This window comes from Phaeoacremonium minimum, assembly GCF_000392275.1.
Source record: "Phaeoacremonium minimum UCRPA7 unplaced genomic scaffold PA7_03_scaffold_156, whole genome shotgun sequence".
NCBI classification, from domain to species: Eukaryota; Fungi; Ascomycota; class Sordariomycetes; order Togniniales; family Togniniaceae; genus Phaeoacremonium; species Phaeoacremonium minimum.
This window is the reverse complement of record NW_006921063.1, coordinates 118,220-139,759: the sequence shown is the minus strand read 5'-3', so window position 1 is coordinate 139,759 and position 21,540 is coordinate 118,220. Positions and strand designations below refer to the sequence as shown.

Below are 21,540 nucleotides of genomic sequence, written 5' to 3'. Positions count from 1 at the left end.
TACCCGATTGAGTTTCGAAGCTTCTGTTTATTTCTATAGCCGCGCTGGTCTCGACAAAAGTAGCGTAGCAACTCCCTTGTCTGAAAGTCCACGATTCCCACTCAGAATTAACAATTATTACCCCGGCAGAGGTGTACAGTGATCATGGTATCCAATGGTTGGCTAGCTGCATTTCCCTAGTTGGAAGGGGTGAAATTAGCACTGTGTCTTGGGAAAGGCAGCCCCGATGCCAATAAGTCAATTCCTGTAATTCACCAAATGACGGTAGTTGTTAAGGATTGCCCATATGTTGAAAACATCGGCGCTTGCTGTTCGACTTATTGCACCGAACCCACGATCCCATGTAGGACCATTCCGACATGGAGGGCGTTCAGCAAGACGAGACAGCACGCTGGTCTTCAGGATGCCTGTAACCGCCTGACGGATGTGGCTGCCAGAGGCGTGCGGGGAACCCGAGGGAGGTGAGTAGTGGGGGCTTCGGGATCACCGAAACCAGGACTTCATATCAGCATTCGGTGGGCCAAAGAGGACACGACCCTGGCTTCACTCTGATAAGAGTCGGCTTTGAGCGGATGGCCATATCAGGCTGCTACGTGACCTGAGTGAACTCGTTGTTGTAGATATGCCTTCCCTATCTTTCGCGATGCGTGAATCTGAAGCGCCTTGGAAGTCCAAGACTTAGAGCAGTTAGACCTCGGGCCTTAGCTTGCCAAGGCACGCCAAAAGCTTGTCCCGGCTATCAATGCACCTCAACGTCACTTTCCAATCAAAATAGCACCGAGAAGACCTGTGGGCACGCGACCTCGTTTTTTTCCACACGAAGGATCTAGTACAAGTAGGAGAGCGACTATAGACGATGGAAATGAGAACTCTTCTAAAAGACTCAAGTGGAATATTTGTAACGACTGAGACAAAGCATCACGAAACCGTGGGGCAGGCTTACGTTCGGCCTCAACTCCAGTGGTCCTCTAATTGTTGTTGTCATTGACACGTGCGTATCAAGGCCGAGAAGCCGGTCCACACAGGGTCACCACTAAGACCAGGGATGGATGGGGGTTTGTCTTGCAGATCGCCCTATGACAGCACGAAGTCCGGCCCAGCAAGATTACGGGTTCGGCGTGTTACCCACCCCTCTGTCTCGCTCTGTTAGGCAGTACTCGACCAGTCCTCTGCAACTTGGCAACCTGCGGGTGGCTCAGCTTGGCTATTCACTGGGCAAAGCTTGACACATAGCGCCTCTGTAGCCAGAATGTCCCTGATTAACACCAAGCTCCCCGGAGGCGCGTACCCGTCATCGACGCATGTCGATAAGCTGCGGGACGAGCGAGCAGTGTGACGGACCTAGCGAGGAAGGTGGGAAAGGTAGCATCCAGCTGGGGGAGCTGTGCATTCCGGTCGGTCGTCAAGCTACGCGTGCTACGGTACAGTAGCTCGAGCCACAGGCCGAGCTATGTGGGATCGGAGTGGGCTGCCGAACTTCTATTTCTTCTGTCCTATTCCCGGATCTTGCTTGCAATCTTTCTTCCTTGTCGATAGCTTCATCTTGCTGTAGAAAGTGCTCTCGCCCAGTGAAGTGTTGCGCAAAAGTCATTGCGCGCGTCGCCTCGAAGTCGCGACAAAATACGCTTACTCAGCCTGGCTATCACTATCCTAACGAGCTCTTATTGTGATTTGCGACTGTGAAAATGAAGCTCGACTTCTGGCGCAACAGAAACGGGTCGTCGGCCGATGAGGTTGCGGCAGGTTCCTACGATGGTGAGCCGCCAATCGACCAGACCTCTAAACCCTTCTTCCAACGAGTGCTTCCGGTGTTTGCTACTGGGTAAATAATTCCTTCATGTGGTTCCGTTAGGTCCCTGAAATGCACCACTAACACTGAATGTCGCAGTGCTGGTCTGTTCTCAGATGGCTACGTCCAAAACGTAAAGACATGCTCATGAACTCATTGTCTGCGCAATCGCTTGACTAAAACGTGCAATAGGTCATTGGTTCGGTCGGTACGATTCTGGGTATGCAATATGGCGATATCTACAAGAAGAGCAATTATAAACAGAATGTTGCTTCAATCGCCTTTGCTGGCACGGTTCTTGGCCAGCTTGTCTTTGGATACACAAGTGACAAGTGGTCTCGCACCAACTCTCTGCTTGTATCTACGGCTATTTTGATCGTATTTACAGCGCTATGTGCTGGGAGCTATTATCACGGATCAGTCTCAGGAGTAAGTTACTGTCCTCGACCTGTCAAGTCTACCAATGCTGTTATTCCGGGGAGAGGCGTCAGCCGTAGCTAACTTGCTCTGTAGATGCTTCAAATCCTGATTGCATGGCGATTCTTTGTTGGAATCGGCATTGGCGGAGAATGTAAGCACTCCCGAAAATATTCCCACGTCTGCTACGCCGAGAGGAACATGCTAATATTTGATACATTAGACCCTGCTGGATCTGTTGGAGCTGCTGAGTCCACCGGTGAACTCAAGAGTGGTACGAGAAACAGATGGTTCATATTGTGAGCTCATCCCCGACGCCTCAGCTTTCCGTGATCAGGTCAAAAACTGAACCTATTCTAGATTCACAAATTCTATGATCGATTGGGGATTCGTGGCTGGCGCCCTTGTGCCGTACATTGTGACAGTCATCTGCGACAACAAGCATCTCAGCACTATCTGGAGGACAAGCTTGGGCATCGGCTGCGTGTTCCCCCTGATACTCTTCGTTCTGCGACTACGCTTGAAGGAGCCAGAGGAGTTCCAGCGGCACTCTATGGCTCATGCCAAGATTCCGTACATGCTCTCTTTGCGCTTCTACGGATATCGGCTGTTTGTCGTATCTTTGATCTGGTGTACGTATTTGGTTCAACGCCACCCCCTTCCCCCTCAAGCTTCAATCGAGTTTCTCACAGCTTCCAGTCATCTATGACTTCTCAGCCTACTCCTTCGGAATTTACAGCAGCACAATCTTGGCAAACATCATCAGCGACGATGCACCGCTAAGCACCACCTTCGGTTGGAACGTATTGATAAACGTCTTCTACCTGCCTGTATGTTGCTCCTTCAGCAGACTTCGATAGATGTTAATTGGTTGATACAGGGAACTCTATTGGGTGCACCCGTCAGTGACTGGTTGGGCCCCCGAATGGCTCTCGTAACGGGAGTAACTCTTCAAGCGATTGTCGGGTTCATCTTGAGCGGTACGTTCCCGCCCCTTGGCGGACTCCTTCGCTATGGTCACTAATTCAAGACAGGCGACTACCACAACCTATCTCAGCCACATAATGTTGCCGGCTTTGCTGTTGCATATGGCATCTTCCTATCTCTCGGTGAGCTCGGGCCCGGTAACAATATCGGTCTCCTAGCGGCGAAGACATCTGCTACAGGCATTCGAGGCCACTACTACGGCGTCGCAGCGGCTTTCGGTAAGATTGGCGCCTTTGTCGGGACCTACGTATTTCCATATATTGCTGCTGCCGGAGGAGACAGTGATGTTGCATCGGCGCAATATCCCTTCTATGTGTCGTCGAGTCTTTGTATCTTGAGTGCCGGACTGACCATCTTCTGCTTGCCACACATCGGCCAGGAGACCATCCAACTCGAGGATCGCCGCTACAGGGAATATCTCGAGAGCAAGGGTTATGATACGCGCCAGATGGGCTTGCACAAGGGGGAGAGCCTCGAAAGCGTAGGCAATGCGGCTCATGTCGAGTCTCCGGGTGAGCCAAAGGTGTAATTGATGCCTTCATGCGTTCAACCAATCGGATGGAACGAGTCCGATCAATTTCTCGATCGGAGGAGCTCTAGATGACCATACTAGAACGGAGTCACATAATCCAGCATGAGTTCTTGTTCATGTACTTTGATGATACCAATTCGAACCATCGAATATACATACATTGTCTTGGATCTATAAGCATATTATAATAGTTTACTCCCGTTCGCCTCAGCGCATGTACCATCCAGTTGAACTGGGCTAAGAGCATCATGCCCCAAAATGTCCTTCTGTATGCCCCTGAAATGCAACCTAATCCAACTCAACTCCTTCCAGCGCCTCGCTTATGAACTGAGCATCAGAAACCTTCACAGCAGCTGTGTCTTCGACGCCGGATTTCTCCTGGGCTGTCTCTATGACATTGGAATCCCAATCGGCAGCCTGGTTCGCGACGTCTTCATCACTGGCTTCACTTTCAGTCTCTGGAGGTGTCTGTAGCCCGCTGATACTCTGTACACCCTTGTTGCGCTTCAGCATGCACATCTCGACTGCAATTCCAGGTCCGAAGGCACAGCCCACAACGTAATCCTTCGGTCGGCCTCCTGGTGCAATGGCATCCATGTCTTTGCTCCGTAGGCAGTCCATGACACTGAATATCGTTGCGCTGCTCGAGTTGCCGTGGTTCATGTACGTGGTGTAAGAAGCCCTCATCGCTTCTGGCTTGATACTTAGCGCTCGCTCTGCCCCGGACAGAATTGTTGCGCCGCCAGGATGCATGGCCCAGTCAAAGTCTTCCGCCTTCTGGAAATCTTCAGGCAGTGGAGGTAGACAAGAAATGAGGTCCGCAAATGCTGGTCTTAGGGCTGCTTCAGCAATCTTTGGCACTCGAGGTGAGAGCACGACTTTCCAGCCTAGAATGAAGCAAGGTCAGTCCCTGTTCTTACGCACGGATTTCCCCAGAGAGAGACTTGAACTTACCAACTGGATCGACGTCAAAACCCAGGTCTTCTTCCGTCTCCGGTATTATCCTGTGATCCCAGCCTAACAGCTCGTAGACAGGCTCAGCAGACTCCCCGATGCCGTTGCTCAACACCAATGCGCTTCCACAGTCAGAGAACAGAGCGGCGCCTATCCTCGTCTCGCCGAGCTTGTCAATGCTGTCCAGCTCGCTTCGGACCATCGTGGTGCTGATCTCGAGTGCCACACATAATATACGCGCCGGCTTCCCACGCATAGCATGCCCTAGTGCCAGGTTGGCAGCCGTTCTCAGTGCAGCGAGACCGCCACTGCAGCCGACTCCGTGCAGAAGCACCTTCTCGACCTGGTGCGTGATCCCAAGGCCCTTGCAGACGTAGTGATCATAGCCGGGGTTTGCGCTGTCCGTGCACGTGGTTGCAACAACGTGCGTGATCTCGCGGAGGTCAAGCCTGGCCTCGGCAATGGCTTTTTGCGCCGCTGCCACTGCAAGCGGCACGCCGTCGCTCATGAAGATGTCGTGAAGCTCTGTGATTGACGGCGCATGCTCCTGGTTCACGAGGGGGTGGTCTGGCGTGCCAATGGATGACCGTGCTTCTATCCCTGTGAACTGGTTTATGGATAGGACCTTCTTCATACTGCGCTGGCTGTGAGTGTCAATTCGCATATTTGGAGCTTCCGAGGTCTCTTACGAAGGTGAGTCTGGGTAGAACCGACTGGCCAGTGTGTTAAGGGAGTCTGATTTGAGCGCATAGGGCGGGTACTGTGATGCGAGCCCGATGATAGAGAGGCCCAGCTCTCTCGAGCTGTTCGGTCCCGCCATAGCTACGCTGTCTAGAGGTTTGAAGCTCTCGAACGGCCTTTCGCAGCAAGCAATTGACTTGAACTAGGTCAATTGGCCCCTTTATACTACCAGCTGCCCCTAGCTTCAAGCCGGAAGCTTCAATGGCCGAGAGAAAAGCTGCAGGTGGTGTCGTGTGACGACACTGATGCTGTGGCTGTGTAGCTTCCACAACGGGCTGCCAGAGCGTGGTAGGTCAGCAAGTAGCACGCCGAAGCGGGTATAACGATGCCAATTGGGAGTGAGAAAGAACCGTCTGATGATTTCGAAATAACTGAAAGGTTCTTGGCAAGAATAAAAGACAAAAGAATGGTAGCTTGCTTACGTGTTTTGTTGTATTGTGGATGAGAACGGGGAGAAATAAAGACGGTGATGAAACGCAGGACAGGAGCACGAGCCGACTACAGCAGAGGACCGAAACGTGGCGCACGTATCAGGCTCTTCACCTTTCGAAAACAGATGGTTAGAGCAATAATATTTGAAAACGCACGTGTGAACGGGAAGAAGCAGAGTAAAGTAGAGTCCCAACAGAAAAGAGACACGCCAGGTCAAAACGGGGCGAGCTTGACGAAACCATAAATGCACGGCAGGCGCATCTCACCGACTACACGGCCCAGATCTACGCCACGGGCTCACATGTGCATGGCTCTTCACACTTTCAAGGTAGCTAGCTTATCTCAAGTCTCTCAAAACTATGCCCACGGGGCGATTACTTTACTAGCTTCTTACATGCCGAGGCTCGTTCATTCTTCAGGACAATTGGAGGAAAAGACCTCCGTCTTGACGCCTTGGACCTGAAACTTGTGGAGAGCTCGTCGGGGCGGGCGAAGTGTTACAGGAGGTTTATCGACGAGCGGGACATCAATCCAAATCAAGGCATTGGCCCATCTGGGAGCTCAGCTTGCTGGCGCTCAGGGGTTCCTTGTTTGCTGCCCCCTGGTCCTCACATTAACATTATCTGTGCTGCGATAGCTGCAGCTGGCCCAAGCTCGTGGAAACGAGGGGCACAGAGGGATGGTCCTCCGCCTTCGCTCCGTCACTGATGGCTTTGTTATCTCTCTGACAAGTTATATCGTGGCCTCGTACAAGTATTCGTAATTCAATATCAAAGAGAGTCAAATATCATGATCAGAGACGGCAGCGAACGGTGCTGAGTACGAGCTCGACTAACTGACTGATGGGCCGTTGCGGGGAAGCCAAGCTCTCTGTCGGTGACATCAGTCTTTCCGCAAGACAGAGAGCGGGCAACCAGTTGCACCGCGAGCTCTGCTCCTGTCATAGCACTGTAATGCGCTGTAGTCATGATTCATCGATCAGATCCACAGCCCATGCCTCGGCCCTTGCATACTGCATATTAAGTCGCCTTCTATCACGTAGGCGCAGAGATCTGACGGGCAATGCATCTCTGTTAAGCTTGATCCTTCCGGACCAGCCTGGACCTGGACAAATGCCGTCAATCTCACTTGCCACACCCCCTCCCCATAACGGAGGGGATGCAGGTTTAGTAGGCGGTGGCTGATGGTCTCGCACTGGTAGCCAGAATCATAAGCTGAGCCACATTTAGTGAGAGGCAGGTAATTTTGCTGCAAAAGTGTCAGAGTCCGAAAGGTGCTTTAACTTCACATGTCGTGACAGAGTAAACGGCTGAATGATTGTTCCGTGAATCACATTGGGGAGATATTCTCAAATAACCGGGTTTATGATAAGTCCCCAGTAAGTTATAACCACGTGCAAGGGCTCTTGAGGTCGGAATGTGATTGCACCACCGTATATCGACGGCCTGCTGCTTCAACTGGGAGACCTCCTTGCCGTCTCAGAAATACATATAACTTTACCATGAAAACCATCTACTGACATTCAACCTAGGCTACACGATAGGCAATATGATCCAGCAACTTCCATTAGGTCTACACATTGTTATCGAAACAGCAGCGGCAGCTTCGTTCATCCTGGCACCACACCGCCAGCTTTCGTCTTTGTCAACGGAAGCCAGCCTGATACTCAAGAGCTATGGCGGTCTGTTGTTGGCTACAAACATCCTGTGTCTTGGGATCGTTCTACGGCCGGTGTTTGACGATGCGAGTCGCTTAGTCGCGCTCTCCATGGCCTTCTATCATGTTTGGCCGTCCTACAGGGCATATAAGAGGATAACCATGGGGGTCGGCATGAAGGGAAAGCAGGCGAGCAATCTCGGCGGACCCAATCTTCATCTGCTCCTACACGTGGTGCTGTGTATTCTTCTGGCATTGGTGGCCGTCATATAACGGACAAATCTGCTTGACTTAGTGATGCTGCACCGTTCAGCTTGCAGCATCAGTCGCATACAACAGAATTGAAGCTAGAAGCTCATGTCGAATTAGAACACGCAAGTCTTTACATAAGCAGACACCTTCAGGAAAGACCATCGTTTTCCTTTTACAGTGCGCTGACGAAGGCCAGTTACGATTCTTTCCTTGTGTTTGCTGTAGTGCACCTCGCGGTTAGCCTGGCTTCGTCATCGCCTCCGAAGATACTCAAGCTCTCTCCATAGCTGTGTCCTATGAAAACAGGTCTCTAGGGGTGGAAACAAGTCTGGAATCCCAGTACTTTCGCCTGAAATAAGTTGAAATAGAAAACATGAAATAATGCCAGACTTCATTGAAGCTCGCTGAGATACAATAGGACAGACTCGGGGCTGAACAAAGACTCAAGAGTCTTGAAGTGACTGGGGAAGAGGCAGACTGCATTGATTGTTAGACTGTGGCGCAAGCCGCGCAATTGAGGCGACCCAGCCAACTAAGCTCCAATTTATAGCAGCGCAAACGAAGCTGCGGCGCCCACCCAAGCCAGTAAGGTTAAGTGGAGGGAGCCCCATCATCGGGTTTCCAGGCTACCACATTAGACATTAGAGGTACCTTACCTTACCTAACCTTACTACCACCACGCACCTGATCCATTCCACCACGAACCTCTCCCATCACCATCGTCCATCTCATCCGCTCCGTCCAAGTCAGAGGCACGGGCCTTACTCAGCTCCATCCAAGTAATCTGCTATAAGGTCGCTCAATACAACACCTATCCGCCCATTAATAGCTTCATCGACTCAGCAGCCCGCTGCCACCATGTTCAGAGCAGCAGCTCCGGGCCCGTACGATGAGGCCGTCGGTACGTCATCCTCAGCACCACCAGCAATCCCGCGGTTGCCCACATCTCTCCAGTGCCACCTCACAGAAACGCAAAGACATCGTCTGCTAACATCCGATTGCAATGTACAGCCAAGGCGACGGACGAAAACCTCACGTCGGAGGACTGGGGCGCCATCATGGAGGTCTGCGACCGCGTCTCCGGCGATGCGAATGGCGCCAAGGAGTCCGTCCAGAGCATGATCAAGCGCCTCGCCCACCGCAACGCCAACGTCCAACTATACACGCTTGAGGTGAGTGAGATCTTGTCTAGCCATAGTCTTCGATGCTCTCTTGTATGTGAGATCCTCCAGGCACTGACAAACGTCCCAGCTTGCCAACGCTCTAAGCCAGAACTGCGGCAAGGCTATGCACAGGGAGCTGGCGTCGCGCGCCTTCACCGACGCCCTGCTGAAGCTGGCCAACGACCGAAACACCCACTCCCAGGTCAAACCAAAGATTCTCGAGCGCATGAAGGAGTGGTCCGACATGTTTAGCAAGGACGCTGACCTGGGCGTCATGTACGACGCCTACTACCGCCTCAAGCAGACCAACCCTCAGCTGCAGCCTCCAAGCGCCCCGCAGAAGAATCGCCTGACCGATGTCGACCGACAGAAGGAGGAGGACGAGCTGCAGATGGCGCTGAAGCTGTCACTGCAGGAAGAGGAGCGCAAGAAGAATGCCGCCGCGCCCGGTCCCTCATCGCAAGGCGGTGCTGGCCCGAGCACAGGAGGCCAGGAGGCGGCTGCTGCCCAGCCGCTACACCCGATGCCGAGTGGTACCACGGCAGCAACTGTCAGCCGTGTGCGTGCTCTGTTCGACTTCGTGCCGTCGGAGCCTGGCGAGCTGGAGTTCAAGAAGGGAGATGTGATCGCTGTCCTAGAGAGCGTCTACAAAGACTGGTGGCGAGGCTCGTTGAAGGGCAAGACGGGCATCTTCCCGTTGAACTACGTGGAGAAACTGACGGACCCTACACCTGACGAGCTTCAGCGCGAGGCACAGATGGAGGCGGAGGTGTTTGCGGAAATCAAGAATGTCGAGAAGCTCTTGACGCTGCTAAGCACAAGCAACAGTGCGCCTAGAGAAGAGGATAACGAAGAGATCTCGGTGAGTTCAATCGCAAGAGATGCAGAGTCGGACTCAGTGGCAGACTAACACTATACAGAAGTTATATCACCAGACCCTAGCCATCCGGCCGAAACTGATCAAGCTGATCGAGAAGTACTCGCAAAAGAAGGGTGAGTTAAGATTGTTGAAAGTCACAACCTTCAAAACTAACGTATGACAGATGACTTTACGCAGTTAAACGAGAAGTTCATCAAAGCACGCAGAGACTATGAGGCTTTACTGGAGTCATCGATGTCACACCCTCCCCAACCGACTTACCAGCAGTACGCTATGAGGCCGCAAGTACCACAAGGATACGGTAGCCCTGCTCCAAACTATCCTCAACAACCTCCCCCGCAGCAAGATCCTCAGAGATTCTACACTCCCGCCCCCGCTCAAGGTTAGTATTCTGTCTTTCATCTCCTAACATGGCTTCTGACCGTGAACGCAAAGAGCAACCACAATACCCACAAGGATCACCGTCTCCTGGCTTCCAAAGACCAGGGACGACTCCTGCGCCTTTCTATATGGCTGGTGCTGAAGTCCCAGCGGCTGCCGGGCCACCTCCAGCTCAACAACAGTATCCAATTAGAGATCAGGGTCCCCGAGTACCCTCCTCTGGAAAGCAGCCAGCTCCAATCCAAACATCATCACCGCCTCCTCCCGCTAATCAGTATACACCTTATTCTCAACCACCTCCTCAAGCTGGCCAGCGCCCTCAATCCACATACGGTAATCCACAAGAACTCGCCACCTCTGTTTACGACTCTCCTATTGCAACTCACAACCCCAACTCAGCCGCGACTTACTCTTCTGTGTATTCCCCTGACGAGCAATTCGGTGCTACAAGTCCCACCGCGCCTAACATGGCGCAACCGTCGGCTCCGGGACCAGGCGGACCGTCTCAGCCATCATATCAAGCCTATAATACATACGCACAGCAACCTCAACAAGTGCCTTATGGCCATGGATACAACGCCCCCGGTGAAGCGCCTCCACAGCCAACAGGTCAAGCACCTCCTGTCCCAGGATCTCAGGCTGGTCGCCCAGGTGTTATGACTCCGCCACCTCTGCATCCTTCTGGCGCGGCTTATGATGCCCGGCAGGGCTTGCCGAGTCAGGCACCGGGTGGTGGACCACCACAGCAAGGAGGACAGCCACAGTACAAAGCATATGTGCCGCCATCAGCACCTCCTGCAAACGAGCCCAGTGCACCAGGTGATTACTACCGACAGGCAGCGTACTAAACATTGATGTGTTGATGTCAAGATCTAAGAGATGCCGAGCGGCAAAGAGGAAGCTGTTGCCGCGGATATTATTAGTGGGGAGCGGATGGTCCTTTTAATTCATGATTCCCAAATATTATGACCCATGGGCGGCATTTGAGGTTTATGGACAACAGCATCTCATCAGCAACCTGTTTTGCTGGGAAACCTTGGATTTGGTGGATGACGGACGCCATGTCAAACATACTTGGGGTAGATAACCTTATGAGCATGTACCATTATTACCAAATGATATTCATTCACAATCAATGATTTCGCGAGTACCAGCTTGAAAATCTGGAGGTATTCAATTGAAAGCACACAGATTCAGTGATGGGTGTCAGAAAGCCTAGTGTTGTATGTATCAGGATATGTCATTGTGAGAGAGGCTCTCCACGTTTTTGACAAGTACTTTTTAGGACTATTCTACGGTATGATACGGCTGACCCTCAATTCTTTCTGCTTTCACGACGAAGAATCGGGTGACGTTCCTGCTCACGGAAGTTTAGCGAGGATCCATTTCCAAATTTGAGGGAAAGGGTATCTCATTGTCTTGAAGCACAGAAGAAGGGTTCATTCCCTTCCTGCCCTGACAAGGGCGACGACTATTTGACGTGATGTGGCAGGCAGGTCTGCTGGAGCATTGCAGACTCCGGCACCGAGAGAGAACCAACGTTAGCTTATCCATTCGACAAGTCTAAGGTTCTGTTACCACGAAGAGAGAGCAAACGAAAAACAGCAAACGCTTCCATAACGCCACTTGATTGGCAAAACCTGCCGCCCGAGATGCCATCAAGCCACCGAAACCAATGTGCCGCTCAGTCGTATTCCTCGTTCTGCTGGTAGATGTGACGACTCCTGGTGGGATCCTTGCGCATAGGTTGACCAGATCCTGTGAATCCAACTATGATCAAAAGTTAGTAACCTTTCTGCAAGGTAGGAAAGCTGATAGTAGACGTACCTCTTCCGTGAGCGCCCTCAGGCGTGCGGAACATGCTGTCCTTCTTCGCCGTCTTGCCAAACTTGCCCTTGGTGCTGAACTCCTGCCACTTGTTCTTGCCGGCCTCGAGCTCCTTATTGGCCTTGATCTTCTTGAACTTCTTCACGGGCGCGTCCTCCTTGCCATCCGCAGCCTTCGCCTGCTCCGCGTGCGGATACACACTCGGCTGTGCCTGCAAGACGATACCGTTTGTCGGGGTGCCGCCGCTGGGCGACTGTATGACTGGCGTCGCCTGGGAAGACCCGGTGTTGCTCGTGGATCCGTACGATCCGCCGCCGCTCGCCGCCGTGCTGCTGCCATCGGCCTTGCGCTTGTTCGACACGGGGCGGATGTCCTTTGCGCGCAGCGTCTCGACGGTGTCGTAGCTCTTGAACTTGACGGTGTAGATGGGCGCGGTCGACGAGCCCGTCACGGAGGTGATGCGGCCCGGGTAGAAGCCCTTGTCGCCCGACACCCACTTGGCGAGGACGGTGTCGTTGACCTGGTACGAGACGGGCGCGTTGGCCTCGGCCTCCCGCAGCTCGCGCTCGCGCTCCTCCTGCGCCGCCTTCTTGAACGCCGGATGGTTCTCGCGCGACCACTTCTCCTCGACCGGCGGCGGCGGCGGCGCGGCTTTCTTGGCGGGTGCCGGCTTCGGCGCTGCCTGCTTCGGCTTCAGCTCCGCGATGGACTCGTCGATCAGCTTGACCATGTCGTCGAGCTCGGCCTTGAGGCCGAGCAGCTCTGCGTTTCCGGGGTCATCTTTCAGGGAGGCGTAGACTATGTCGAGCTACAGGAGGCAAAATAGTTAGTGTATGTTTCGCTCTGAGTATGGGGGAAGATGCGGAGTCGCTAACCTGCTCCTGATACTGCTTCCGGTCCTCTTCAAAGGCCGCCAGCTGATCGCTCATCTTGCTTAGCTTGAAACGGACTCTCACTGCAATCTTATTAATTACCTGCTGTCGGACTTTGCAGCGATCTGGGCGCAAATCGGGGGTTAATGGGAATGTAGGGTTCCGTAATGTGGAAAGTGCGGAGGATGTTGGAGATACAGGAAATAAAGAGCCGCCTCGCCTCCACTACCCGCCACACTAAATTCAGCCGGAGATACCTTCAGCCGAGACCCAAGGAGAGCCTCACTATCAAGAAGGGGATACACCAATGCGCCTTCATAAGTCGCTATGGTTGAAGTTGTATTCTTTTTGATGTAATGATTACACTCACAACCTGCAGGTACCATATACGTAATAAAGAGGATTGAACAAAGCATTAAAGCCCATTTTGAATATCATTTTCTGGGTAAATCTAGCTACAATACACTACCAGAAGCGCCAGAGCGCTTTCTACCATATACTGATTTGAATATGAATGTGCCCTTGATGCTGAATCATGCTATAAACCGATCTGGTTGTTCTGCAAACCCTCGTTCAAGACACCGTTATCCGAAACGCCAGGGTAAGCCAAGCCTCTTGAAGAAAGTCATAAAATCGTGTCGAAGGTTGAAATAAATTAGTCACTCCTCAGGGATGGATGGAAGACGATGTCTCTGGGCACCTGGCAAACTTTCCGTAGAAGAAGGGGGCATTAACTCTTGAGGCTCAGTCTCCTAGTCCTGGCTCGCACTAAGATCCAAATTCTTTTCCCACAATGCTCTTAGTAGCGCAAGAGTGCCGTCATCGTCCTCCCCGTTGACGAGGCTAGAGCCGCTGAGGCCATCGTGACCGCGCGCTGCACCGTCGTCTGTGTCTAAGCTCGAGTCGGCACCATCGGCCCTGATCGACGAGAAATTTCGTCTTGGAGTGACGGGCCGTCTGGAGGGCTGGCTATCCCGATCGCGATAGCTTTGGCTCAATCCATATTGCCCTCCGCCACTCAAAGTTGAATTCCTTTTAGAGTGGCCGTTGGGTGCTCCACCCCCGGCTGGAATACGCTGACCCTTGTCATAGCCTGGTAACTGCTTAAGTCGTGCGAGACTCCTCGCTACAGGATTCTGATACCGGCGTACGATAAGATATTCCAAGCCAGTTCTCTCTAGTAACTTGTTCACCCGAGGATCGCTTTCATCGTAACCCGCGCCGCCAACCAAGGGTCCAGCGGCATGCTGTATGGCAGCCAAACGTCCCATGCCTGAGTGATGACGATGAGATGGTTCCATCGATGAACTTGCTCGTTGTAGGTTGATCTTCTGTTGAGTCCGGCTCTTCTCTGCCGGTGGCGCGACAACAATGCCTGTCCGTCGTGATCGAGCAGTCGATGCCAGTGCACTGCTAGTGATTCCAACATCATCCTCGTCACCAACGGGGGTCGCTTTATCCTTCAAGCCCTCGAGTTCTTTTTGCGTTGGTGTCGACCTGTTAGTCTCTGATGAGCGGGCAAGATTGCCCATAGAACGAGAGCGATGTGATCCGTCATCAGTCCTCCCAGTGCTCGGGATGGAAGACGAGCCACCCGTGTAGAAAGAACCCGCCGCACCGGAGCCTTGGCTACTGGTCGTTACAAAGCGTGAGGTGAGTTCATCATTTCCGTTGCTCCCGAGTGCCGGATGTGCTCCGGTGCTAGGAGTACCGGAGAGGGTTGACGACTCCCTGCTAAGGCCTGAGTCTGGCGACTGTTGTCGCTGGGACCGAATCGGCTCGACCGACGCAACCTCGGCCGACATCTTCGGAGGCGCCCCGTGGGACGGCGTGCGTTGGAGTAGGCGCGAGGTCAAGTACTCTCTGTGCTGAGCTCTTTCTCGATCTGTATCGCTGCCTTCCGGCCCACTCGACGCCGCTTCTTGGTCGGGCTCCCTGAGCGGGCTCTGCGACCTTGAATCGAGCGCGCTCTGCGCTTGACTCGACGATTGGGCCGTGCTATTAACCGAGCCACGCCGCGACAAATAGGGGGACGCAGACGTGCTGGCGTCCACCCACTCGTCTTCCTGTCCGTCGTTTCCGAGGTCGAAGTGGACCTGAGACTTGCTCGACTTTGTCTTATTGACTGTAGGATTGGAGGATGAGCGCTTTAAATGGCCCGACGACTTATTCCGCTTTCCAACTTCAACGTGTGACCGATTGCGCTTCAGGCTGGTTTGCGACGAATTCTTCTTGAGGTTCATGGATGAGGACTCGCGGGAGGGCAGCTTCACCTCCGAGGTTGCTCTCCGGTGCGACGATGATGCCAGAGCTCGCTCGACAGGGGATGGCGAGGTTTGTCGGCGAGTTAGTTTGACGGTTGAAGTGGATGCATTGTGCTTATGAAGCGCTTTCGACGACGGAACTCGGGCGTGCAGTCGTCCAGAGCCACCGCCAACGACGTGCTTCTGGTGCTTTGCTCGAGGCTGATGGTGCTGCTGTTGGGACAGCGCATTGTCACTGATCTGAGAGTCGCTGTCACGCTGGCTAAAAGCAGGTCGTTTTGATTGGCTGCTGGGCAGGGACAGGTCGCTGTTCTCCCTCTCCTTTGCCATGCTTGCTTATTTTTTCCTCCTCTGCCGTCCTTCCTGTGCTACCTTCCGTACTCTGACAATCCCTCGGACCTCCACGTCTTCCCTTCCTATCAGGCCTACTACCCCTCCACGCCTCCCACAGTGGCGTAGGGTTGGAGCTGGGGAGTTGCCTGGCGGGTTGGGGTAGAAAGGTCGGTGTGGCTCGGTAAACGGAGAGTTACGGCAAGGTATTGGGTAAAGGTCAAGCCAATGTCTCGAAACTTGCTTTATCTGCCAGAGCTTCCCGGCAGTGAGGGGCAGCAGTACGCAGTACGCCGGGGCCTGTGAGACAGAAGGCGTCGCAATCAGAGTGCCAGTATCGGCTGTTTGACGTGACAGAGCGATGAAATTGGGAGGTCGTAGAGGTGAGGAGAAGGTTGTCGGAAAGCAAATCGCTTTTATGTCGTGGCACGCTGGATTAAGTTTGTCTTCCTCGCTGAAATTCGAGGTACTACCGTGCTACTAGCAGCTACTGACTCCGGCCTGGCCTGGGCTTAGGTGTGGACGCTTTCGGAAGCCGCCCTTTCGGAAGTATGCTGGCTTTCGGCTGCTGTTCATTGGCCAACGTCTCAGTGGAGCCCACGGTGGCACGTGTCGGTTCACCTGCGTCACAAAGGCAGCTATCCGATAGCTTCCTCTGTGGTAAGATAGCTTTAAAATCCATGTGAAATAGTTGTATTCAATTTAAATAAATACTCTTCACTCATCTCTTCATACAGAAAATAAGATTTATGAGGAGTTGTGGAAAGTTGAATCTCATTGAGACTTCAACTAAAGGCATAGAGTCAAGACGAAGTAGCATGAAGAGGTTCAGGAGATTTTAATAGGACGACTGAGACCCTTTGCAGGAAATCTATTTGCAGAATGTGTGGTATCTGTCCTGTGTGCACCTTTAATAGCCAATGTACAATCCAGACCGAGTACTATGCAATATATGCTATGCCATCTCGTCCTTACTCGTTCCTCATCTTTCGGAAGAAGTCCGTAACACCCTGGAAGACAACGAGCAGAATACCGCCACCCTATCACCACCAATTTTAGCAACATTCTGGGCTTCCCAATTTTGAAGATATCTTTCACTTACCGGTCCAAGTCTGAGTACCTTGGGCAGGAAACCCTTGTACAGAGCTGCGAAACCCTCCTCCTTCATGACGGTACCCACGGCGGGCCAGGCCCAGTTGTACTTGGGCACTGCTCCGGCCACCTTGGGGCTGTTCTGGATACGAGATTTGACGACGTCCATCGGGGTGTTGAGGAGCGTTCCAACGGTACCACCGATTGAGCCCGCCGCAATGTCGTTGACCATCTGTGCCCTCTTGTCCTCAACCTTGGGTAGGAGCTGTCTTACTTGGAAGATGCAGCCGAAATAACCGGCGTTCCTATATTCGCAAAGATGGTGAGCAGCTCAGCCTTGGAGCGTATTGCAGACAAGAACTTACCAGAGGATATGTCTCCATAGCGTGCTCTCCAGGCCATTGTACATGGCAAGAACACCTTCCTGGCGCACCGTCTTCATGACAACATCCAGCATGCCGTTGTACTTCCCGGCGGAGGCCTTGTCCTGAAGTCGAATCTTGACCAACTCAAAGGGAACGACAACGAAGGACTCGGTCGCACCGGCAGTCGCACCCGTGAGGATTGACAGCGACTGTGTCATCTTCTCGGCACCGAAGGCCTTGCGGTAGAACTTGCCCCACTCGTCGTTGGCGGCGAACTTGGTCGCACGCTTGGGCGCCTCCATCAGGATGGGCGCGGTGATACCGCGGTACAATCTCGAGAACCTGTGGCCTTGTATCAGCATCCATCTTGCTCGGCCGCGTTGGCCGCTGGAGCTTCCATACCCTTCATTGCGAATGATCTTTTGGAAGCAGTCGAGCATGCCTGTGTAGGCGTCCGCACCGCCGCCCTTGCCCGTCTGCAGCTGTCTATAGCCGTCGTCAGTCTCGCCATATAGATGCGCTAGAGGATGGGTCGAAGCTCACACTCGGGTCTTGACGACGTCAAGGGGGTACCTGGAAGCTCTATCAGCAAACGGTGGAACAGCACGCGAGCAGCTCGGCGGCGGACGTACATGACCAAGATCTAGCATGGACGACATGTTAGCATGTCAATTGAGTCAGGAAGGTTCGAACTTGCCTCCGACACGCCGGCGACGGCGCCTGTATTCCAAGTCAGTCTATGATCTAGAGCTTTCGTCCTTTCGGCGGTCGGGGTACAACTAACCTGCGGCGAACTGGTATATGAACGGGAGCGGCTTGTCGGAAGACATTTTGAATGAGTGGAGAGTTTCTGTGTATTCTGTCAGTGACCTGTCGTAGCCTTGCTGCTCATACGGCGTCAATAACTTACTCTCGGCTACAACAGACGCAAGAAGAAAGGGAAGACGTCAAGTGGTTGCGGTTCGACACCGATTTGGAAAAAAGTCGGGATCCCCAATTGGCGCTTATCGTCTCCAACTAAAACAGCGCAAGCCACTAAAACAGCGCATGCGATGGCTCGTTCGACTTGGAATCCCTCCCCCCACTATCGGCGCTCCAGTGAGGTGCCAGGCACTGTAATGCGTGGGACTGCCTGAGCTCCCGCGCCGAAGAATGCAAGGGACATGCTGCCTGTCGGATATCACCGCTAACGGAATTTGGGGATTTGTGCTCCTTTGAGTAACGTAACAAATTACTTACGTCGTCTTGAGACTTTGCATATGAAGGCTCGTGTTTTCTTTACAGAGGTAACCCAAATTATAAGGCCTTCAAGAGCCAAGAAGCGACTAATAGATTAAGGTTCTCCAGTGTGTCGGATTTACACAGGCGACATGTGACGCGGAATGGTGAAGAGAAGGACTTTTTCATTGACGACGTCTATCCCAACTGACTGCCTAATCACATCCGTTGCCAGTTCTGGTGCTGGGGAATGCGGTGCCTTCAATTACATCTATGCAATTCATCATCCATCGTATAATCCCAAGCATATATGCCCGCCAACCGTATAGCCTGCCAGGACCATTTAATGGGTTGCTTGTTCAGAACCGTCAATTCAAGCAGCATCGTCTGTGATGAGCTTGGTGATCTTTCCGATCGCGATGGTTTGTCCCTAAAAACATGTTAGAAGAGCTCAGAGGTGAAAAGAGATGATTTCGGAGCGTACCTGGTCTCTCAGAGTGAAACGACCCATCTGTGGGTAGTCCTCGAATCTCTCAATGCAGACAGATCCTGCACCGCCAATTACTTGCATACGAGCAATAATGCTATCGCCCCTCTTGGCATGTGTTGGTGGCACTTTGCTCTTGCGGTTGGTGCCCTTCTGTAGCTTATGTAGCAATGCCGCAAAAGTGACTTCTTCAATGGCAGCATGGACATGCAGTACACAGTTGAAGCCTGCAGAGAGAATGCTCTTGAGGTCGAGGATGCGGATCTGTGCCTCAAACTGGGAGACGTTGTGGACTAGACGCTTCGGAGAGCACAAAACGAAACCAGGAAGGATATCTTCCTCCTCAATACCGCGAAGGCGTATCCGGACTTGATCACCGCATTGTGCAACCTTCATCTCCTCTTCCGTTTCGCCGTACACTGCCGTTACCTCGACATTTTGTTTGTTCGGCATCATAATAAGGCTCATGCCCTTCTTGATGACACCAGCCTCAATCTTACCCTCAATCATGGTTCCCATGTCTCGGTATTTGCCAGCAACAGCCATCATAAAGGGGGCATTGACCTTGCGTTCCAAAGCCTGCATGTTGTCCAGATACTCCAGGAGGGAGGGGCCATCATACCAAGGTGCAACATCCTTAGGAATGCGATCCTTAATTCCCATCGTCTGTTGAGCGGCGATGGGCATGAAGAAGACATCAGTCTTCAAGTTGTAGCCGGTGCCCTTCAAGAATTGCGCGAGTTTGGTCGTGCACTCCTTGTATCGCTCCTGAGACCAGTTAACAGTAGGATCATCCATCTTGTTGATGACGACAATTAGCTTGTTGACACCTTGAGTCTTTGCCAGCATAGCATGCTCTCTAGTCTGACCACCCTTCTCGAATCCAGTTTCGTATTCACCCTTTCGGGCACTAATAACCAAGATACCGACATCCGCTTGGGAGGCCCCACCGATCATGTTGGGTACATAGGTCTTGTGGCCAGGAGCGTCCAGGATACTGTATCGGCGCTTTTCCGTCTCGAAGAATCCTCGGCCAACCTCGACTGTCTTTCCCTTGGAACGCTCCTCATTGGTCAGATCGAGAGCCCATGACAGGTACCAGGTCTCACGTCCCATCTCCTTGGCTTCGCGCTTGTACTTGTCCATTGTTCTCTGGTCCACCATACCGGTAGCATAGAGAATGGAACCACCCAGAGTAGACTTTCCGGCATCGACGTGGCCGATGAAGATAATATTTATGTGCTCCTTGCCGTAAATTTCCTTCAATGTTTCGTCGTCAACATCTGCAGCTTGCTCCTTCTCAACAGCGTCGGCGTCTCGAGCCGCTGCTTTACCGCCACGAGACGGACTTGAACGACCGGAGGAAGGGCTGGGAGATGTCTTGCCACTTCCTGCTGTCTCATTGCCTGTCTTCTCGATGGCCTTCGACGCAGTGACCTTGGCTCCTGCCTCAGCCTCTGCGGCCTTTGCTGAAGTATCGTCCTTGCTCTGTTGCGCTTCTGGGGCGGTCTCCTTCTTCGGCTCTTCCTTGGGGGCTGCTGGTACGCCGATCGAGAGGACTTTAGCCTTTGGCTTCGGCGCATCGCCACCGATGCTCAGAACCTTTGCACCTCCTTCCTTTGAAACTACCGGCTTTGGGGCATCTGGGGAGGACGCAGGGGCATCAGCTGTGGGCCTCTTTGCGATTGTTGGAGTAGCCTTCGGGGCTTGTTGTTGTTGAGGCTGGAATTGCTGTTGACCTTGCTGCTGGTAGCCTCCAGGGTATTGGCCTAGGTTCACTGTCAGTAGTCGAACATAACTCCAAAGTCTATGTGTTCTCTTGTACCATATCCTTGGTTATAGCTGCCCTGCTGTCCATAGACATTACCGTAGCCACCTTGCTGTCCGTACTGCTGGTTGTAGCCCTGCTGCCCACCATATTGAGGGTAATAGCCCTGTTGACCACCATAGTACTGTTGTTGCTGCTGCTGTTGTCCGTACTGAGGATAGCCCCCGCCACCGTAGGCTTGACCAGGTTGGAAGGATGCAGCGCCGGGCTGGAAAGAAGAAGCGCCAGGTCGGAAGCCCCCCTGGCCCTGGTTGCCAATATTCATCTGCTGCTGGGTCTGCTGCGCCAGGTTCTCATCCTGGGCAGCAGGATCGTCTTCCCATGAGTTGAGGTTCGACATATTCGAGACTGTTTAGAAATCGCGGTGTTTGTCGATGTGAAATGGCGGATGAAGATCGGATAGGGAGTAAGTATGTGAGGTCTTGTCTCGCGGGGTGATACGACTTTGTCCCGCGCCCACTTTTATCGGCCAAGCAGCACCCTCTTCCAAGCAGTTGCGGATGCCCAAGAGATTGGGAAATGAAGTGCCTCTTTCTGGGGAGTCTTTCTGAGTCACAGCTGAGCAAGAGGTGCCTTATTGGGTTGTTTTATGATCCGAGTTGGTGCCTTACAGCTTTGTTGCCAGCCTGCGCCTCGTCGGGAAGGAGCAAGAGTTTTGGTAGTGCGATGGAGGGGATTTGCATTTGTTGCCCCACCATGACGGTGTGCTAACTACGTAGACACGGGAGCTGGACCTGGTGTGCTGAAGAGCCGCACTGTATTTTATCTACTAAATCTTTGTGGATTATAATGCAATACAGGCAGCAATCCAATGACCAGCTTAATAGACTCCTTTTAAAACAATTTTGATACGCTAAAGAGTCAACATCAGAAGCAAAGATTTATAAATTGTATCTGCATTACCAAATTCTTGTCATCAGGTCAGCCCCAAGGTGTGATGCAGCTGTATCTCAAAGAGGAGGAATTAGAGTATTCGTTTCGTGATAGATGATACACAGTGTGCAAAGCTTATAGAATACAGACTGTATTTTGCCCCGCCATTTCACGACGGCTGGTAAGGCCGCATCCAGGCT

The 21,540-nt window shown here is 52.7% G+C and overlaps 6 protein-coding genes across 6 annotated transcripts; 2 read left to right on the top strand and 4 right to left on the bottom strand.

Annotated features, from left to right (window-relative positions):
• Positions 1-1,685: 1,685 nt before the first annotated feature.
• On the top strand, positions 1,686-3,722 carry UCRPA7_2309 (putative mfs phospholipid transporter git1 protein; the record flags this gene model as incomplete). The annotated part of the gene is made up of 9 exons (XM_007914883.1): positions 1,686-1,822; positions 1,889-1,922; positions 1,982-2,218; positions 2,303-2,360; positions 2,430-2,505; positions 2,567-2,838; positions 2,906-3,036; positions 3,087-3,186; positions 3,241-3,722. The coding sequence occupies 9 exons, from the start codon at positions 1,686-1,688 to the stop codon at positions 3,720-3,722; spliced, it is 1,527 nt and encodes a 508-aa protein (XP_007913074.1).
• Positions 3,723-4,013: 291 nt separating this feature from the next.
• UCRPA7_2308 (putative chalcone synthase c protein) lies at positions 4,014-5,313 on the bottom strand (the record flags this gene model as incomplete). Its single annotated transcript, XM_007914868.1, has 2 exons — positions 4,014-4,612; positions 4,680-5,313. The coding sequence occupies 2 exons, from the start codon at positions 5,311-5,313 to the stop codon at positions 4,014-4,016; spliced, it is 1,233 nt and encodes a 410-aa protein (XP_007913059.1).
• Positions 5,314-8,618: 3,305 nt separating this feature from the next.
• Positions 8,619-10,190, top strand: UCRPA7_2307 (putative class e vacuolar protein-sorting machinery protein hse1 protein; the record flags this gene model as incomplete). Its single annotated transcript, XM_007914871.1, has 5 exons — positions 8,619-8,661; positions 8,772-8,932; positions 9,012-9,785; positions 9,844-9,916; positions 9,967-10,190. The coding sequence occupies 5 exons, from the start codon at positions 8,619-8,621 to the stop codon at positions 10,188-10,190; spliced, it is 1,275 nt and encodes a 424-aa protein (XP_007913062.1).
• Positions 10,191-11,868: 1,678 nt separating this feature from the next.
• On the bottom strand, positions 11,869-12,940 carry UCRPA7_2306 (putative splicing factor spf30 protein; the record flags this gene model as incomplete). Its single annotated transcript, XM_007914866.1, has 3 exons — positions 11,869-11,954; positions 12,012-12,819; positions 12,887-12,940. 3 exons carry the CDS (start codon positions 12,938-12,940, stop codon positions 11,869-11,871), a joined length of 948 nt encoding a protein of 315 aa, XP_007913057.1.
• A 3,508-nt stretch (positions 12,941-16,448) lies between these two features.
• UCRPA7_2305 (putative mitochondrial 2-oxodicarboxylate carrier 1 protein) lies at positions 16,449-17,764 on the bottom strand (the record flags this gene model as incomplete). Its single annotated transcript, XM_007914886.1, has 6 exons — positions 16,449-16,517; positions 16,580-16,874; positions 16,935-17,276; positions 17,337-17,454; positions 17,628-17,654; positions 17,719-17,764. The coding sequence occupies 6 exons, from the start codon at positions 17,762-17,764 to the stop codon at positions 16,449-16,451; spliced, it is 897 nt and encodes a 298-aa protein (XP_007913077.1).
• Positions 17,765-18,525: 761 nt separating this feature from the next.
• Positions 18,526-20,807, bottom strand: UCRPA7_2304 (putative eukaryotic peptide chain release factor gtp-binding subunit protein; the record flags this gene model as incomplete). The annotated part of the gene is made up of 3 exons (XM_007914885.1): positions 18,526-18,582; positions 18,637-20,408; positions 20,465-20,807. 3 exons carry the CDS (start codon positions 20,805-20,807, stop codon positions 18,526-18,528), a joined length of 2,172 nt encoding a protein of 723 aa, XP_007913076.1.
• Between the last annotated feature and the right edge of the window lie 733 nt (positions 20,808-21,540).